We start from the raw sequence: 3,976 nt of genomic DNA, 5'->3' as shown, positions 1-3,976 counted from the left end.
GTGCCACCGGCCATCTCGAAGCTTCGAAATCTCACCAAACTCGACCTCAGCCGAAACAGCATCCTATGCATGCACTTGACTGATTACAGTGGACTTCCTGCTGATGTGGAAAGACTCGTGAACCTTGTCGACCTCCGATTGTCCGAGTGTAATTTTGTCTGCATCCCTCCGGTAATATGGCGCCTCAAGAACTTGCGAAATCTCGACTTGAGTCGAAACCGACTCAACATGATACCGCAGGAAATCGGCAACCTGACGTCACTGCGTACGCTCAACCTTAAGCGTACGAATATCTCAACTCTTCCGTTGGAAATTGCGTATTGCCAAAGACTAGAAGTTCTAATATTATGGGGGAACCAAATGGATGATCTACCGGAAACGATTTCCGATATCCCCAACTTAAAAGTGATGTCTCTTAACTATCGTAGTTTTTCGAGAATGATCGATGCTTATAGGGAGGCCCTGTTGTGTAGCAGTCAGATAATCTCGGATCACATCCCGTCGGCCGTCTTCGAGATGAGAGCGATAGAAGCCTTGAATTTGGAGGCGACGAAGATTAACGTGATCCCAGCCCAACTGTGCACCGTCAATCTGAAAGAGCTGAACTTGGCAAAGAACTATCTTCAGAAACTACCGAAAGCTTTCTTCAAATTGGCTCATCTTGAGATCCTCGATTTGTCGAAAAACATCTTCCAAACCTTTTCCGAAAAGATCGGGCAGCTGACGTCTCTTCGGAAACTTTATTTCAGCAGAAACCTCTTTGAGAAACTTCCAGTCTCGCTTTTCAGTTTGGAAAGGCTCGAAGAGTTGGACCTTTCAAAAAATCGCATCCGACACCTTCCCAGAGAGATCGGAAATCTGCAAATGTTAACCCACCTGAATCTCAGACATAACAACATCCAGAGTCTGCCAGGTGAGATTTCCAATTTGAAACACGTTGAAACTTTGGACATTGGCGAAAACTCCATCCGGGAACTTCCCTTACTGATGGCTGACATGGTTATTCTCACCGAGGCTCACAGCTACCGCAAATTGCGCAAACACGGCCTGTGGGTGGACAACAACCCGCTTAAGGAGCCACCACCGGAAATCTGGAGGACCACCAATACGCAAATCATATTCGATCATTTAAAACGGTTAAAAATCACAAAGGCAAAGGAGACGCAGCAACTGAAAGTAATCATCTTCGGGGATAGTCCATCTGGGAAAACGTGTTTGAAGAATGTGCTTGTGAACGGTTGGTCGGATTTAGGTAGCCAAAAATCGACAAGAGTTCTCGAAACGGCTAAAATCAGAACACCCAATGGTGTCAGGTTAATGCTTTATGACCTCGGATGTGATAAAGCGTACGCTATTCTCAGGCATATGTTTCTAGATTCAAAATCTTTGAGTTTAATAGTTTATAATCATAGCACGTACACGAGCGACCGTTTCTTTGATTTCATTGGGCGCTGGTTACAAGTTGCTTGGGTCTACATACCAGAGACCATCGTAAAAATCATCGGGACACATTCAGACGCTGTTCCAACAGACCAAGCGGAAAGGACGCTTTTGTTAGTACAGACAGACGTTCGGGAATACATTGAGCTCTATCGTCAAAGCATACAAGAAGAAATAGCCGTAACGTTGAGTTTGATTTCCGCAAGCGATGGAAATCCCGACAGGGATCATCTACAGTCACGGAGAGAGAAGCTTAGTTATATTCTACAGGTGCCGAAAACCGAGACAACTATCAGCGTCGTCTCGAACGCCTCCAAATTTGGCATCGAAACGCTTGTCAAAGAGATAGAGACAATAGTTGTCGACGGCGTTTCATTTCCTCACATTTATGGCTACGTGCATCCCAGCTGGTTCCAGCTTCGCGCTTCTTTAAAAAGACGGACGGACCGGTTGTTCTTATCGTGGGAAGACATCCTGGAAATGACGGAAGAGTTGCCCCCGCTTGACATCGACAACGACTCCCTGTACGAATGTCTTAGCTACCTTCATAACACGGGAGATATCCTGTGGTACCCTTACGCCAAACACGTGTCCAAGTTCATATTTCACCGACCACAGATGTTTGCTAGCCTGCTTGCTGAACTCTTCCGTAGCGACCTCGCTGATTGTTTAACTGAAGCCAATAGGATCTTTGCGTGTAGAGGAGGTATGTCTGCAGACGACATCGCATCCTCAAGAGAAATGCTGAAAAATGAAGGACAAATCAGCAGGCCCTTGTTGAAATGCATCTGGTTCACGCAAGGAAATGTGAAACGCAACACGTTTGACCAACTTGTATATATACTCCCCTTATTAGACATCTGCTATAAAAGCCCAGTTTTAGAGCCGTCTAAAGCGAAATTGACCGCGCAGTACTTTCTTGTTGTGCCTTCGTTCTGTACTTCTGAAAATCCTTCCAAATGTTCTGTCCTGTGGCCGTCACCAGTTCCAACGGACGTGGTTGAAAAACGCATCACGTTTAAATTCATTTTCCAGATACCAGCTGGTCTATTTGAAAATCTCTGTGCCAGTCTGCACAGTTTCTTTCGTTTTCAGACGTGTTGGCTGAACGCGACGTATGGCGAGACGGACGACACTAAGGTTTTAGTTAAAAAGAACTCACCCGACATCCAACAGAATTTAGATGAGATCCATATCATGTGCCGTGCGTGTCATGTGCCACTTATCAGAGAAATGTTGGAGTCATTAAGTCAAACGATTTATACTACATTGGCGCGTATTCCTGGGTTATATTATTTCGTCGAGATAGAAGAATTTTAACTTCACCTACACTCCAGGAAACATCACAGATTGTCATCAGTGAATAATCTCTGATGATGACCTGTGTGAGAACTCCTAGTGAATAATAATATTAATAATAGTAATAATAATTTAAATATAGACTCTATGAACAAAGAGACGAAACAGTAAACTACATAAGAAAATGCAGCAAACTATCTGCCAAAGAATATAAGCACGACTGTGTTGGGAAGGCAGTGCAGTGGGAACTCCGCAAACAACTATTTAATTTATGAGCGTAAATTATTCTCGTTTTGTCACACTAAGTAATTAGTTTTTACTAGTTGGCAGTCCGACGTTGCCCGGTCGTACAACATGCGGATAAAAAAAATGGTATAACAACAAACCGGAGACAGTACTGGAAAACGAAAACTACAAATTCCTTTGAGACGTGGATGTACAAACAGATAAACTCATTACAGTAAGAAGACCGGAAGGATAATAATTGACAAGAAGGAGAAAAATTCAAAATTGTAGATTTTGTCGTTCCAGCAGAGTGGAAAATCAAAGAGACAGAAAAATGAAAGAAATACATGAAACTTGCTAGAGAACTGGAAGGAATATGAAACACGAAGAAAATCAATATATATAGACGTTTGCAAAACTAATCGTACGATATTGCTAAACTATTCATACGATATTGCAAAACTATTCATACGATATTGCAAAATTATTCATACGATATTGAAAAACTATTCGTACGATATTGCAAAACTATTCATACGATATTGCAAAACTATTCGTACGATATTGCAAAACTATTCGTACGATAGTGCAAAACTTTCATGCGATATTGCAAAATTACTCGTACAAAAAAAAAACGAAGATATTATGGGGTGAATTATATTCACTTAATAATTCACGAATTATGCGTAGGAAAACACGAAGATATTATGGAGTGAATATAATTCACCCCATAATATCTTCGTGTTTTCCAACGAATAATTATTTTAATTTTATTTTTAAAAATTGTATATGATGTTTAAGGGCGAACTTTCGAAAGTATATAAATCTGCAATATTATTAGTTTGTGTATTTTGCCAAATTTGCTATACAATATTTATTCTCCAAATTTAGAATAGAAAGAAAATATCATAGAAAAAAATTATATAAAATGTTCAACGTACGTGATATTATTCAACCGCTAACGAGGCAAAGTAACCGGCATGTGGCTAGAGATTCCAACCGTGTTACCTTA

The 3,976-nt window shown here is 41.1% G+C and overlaps 1 protein-coding gene across 2 annotated transcripts in view; it reads left to right on the top strand.

Annotated features, from left to right (window-relative positions):
• The window catches only part of LOC145252588 (uncharacterized), a 23,420-nt gene extending 19,989 nt beyond the window's left edge, over positions 1–3,431 (top strand). The window contains exon 2 of one of the 2 annotated variants that reach the window (XM_080112253.1): positions 1–3,431. This exon is cut by the window's left edge and continues 47 nt beyond it. In XM_080112253.1, the coding sequence (XP_079968379.1) occupies positions 1–2,760 (2,760 nt within the window). In that variant the 3' untranslated portion in view covers positions 2,761–3,431. The other variant, XM_080112252.1, reaches the window with a different exon arrangement.
• The last annotated feature ends 545 nt before the right edge of the window (positions 3,432–3,976 follow it).

Source organism: Euprymna scolopes, chromosome 29 (assembly GCF_053919585.1).
Source record: "Euprymna scolopes isolate OS-2025 chromosome 29, ASM5391958v1, whole genome shotgun sequence".
NCBI classification, from domain to species: Eukaryota; Metazoa; Mollusca; class Cephalopoda; order Sepiida; family Sepiolidae; genus Euprymna; species Euprymna scolopes.
This window is presented reverse-complemented; position numbering and strand designations above follow the sequence as displayed.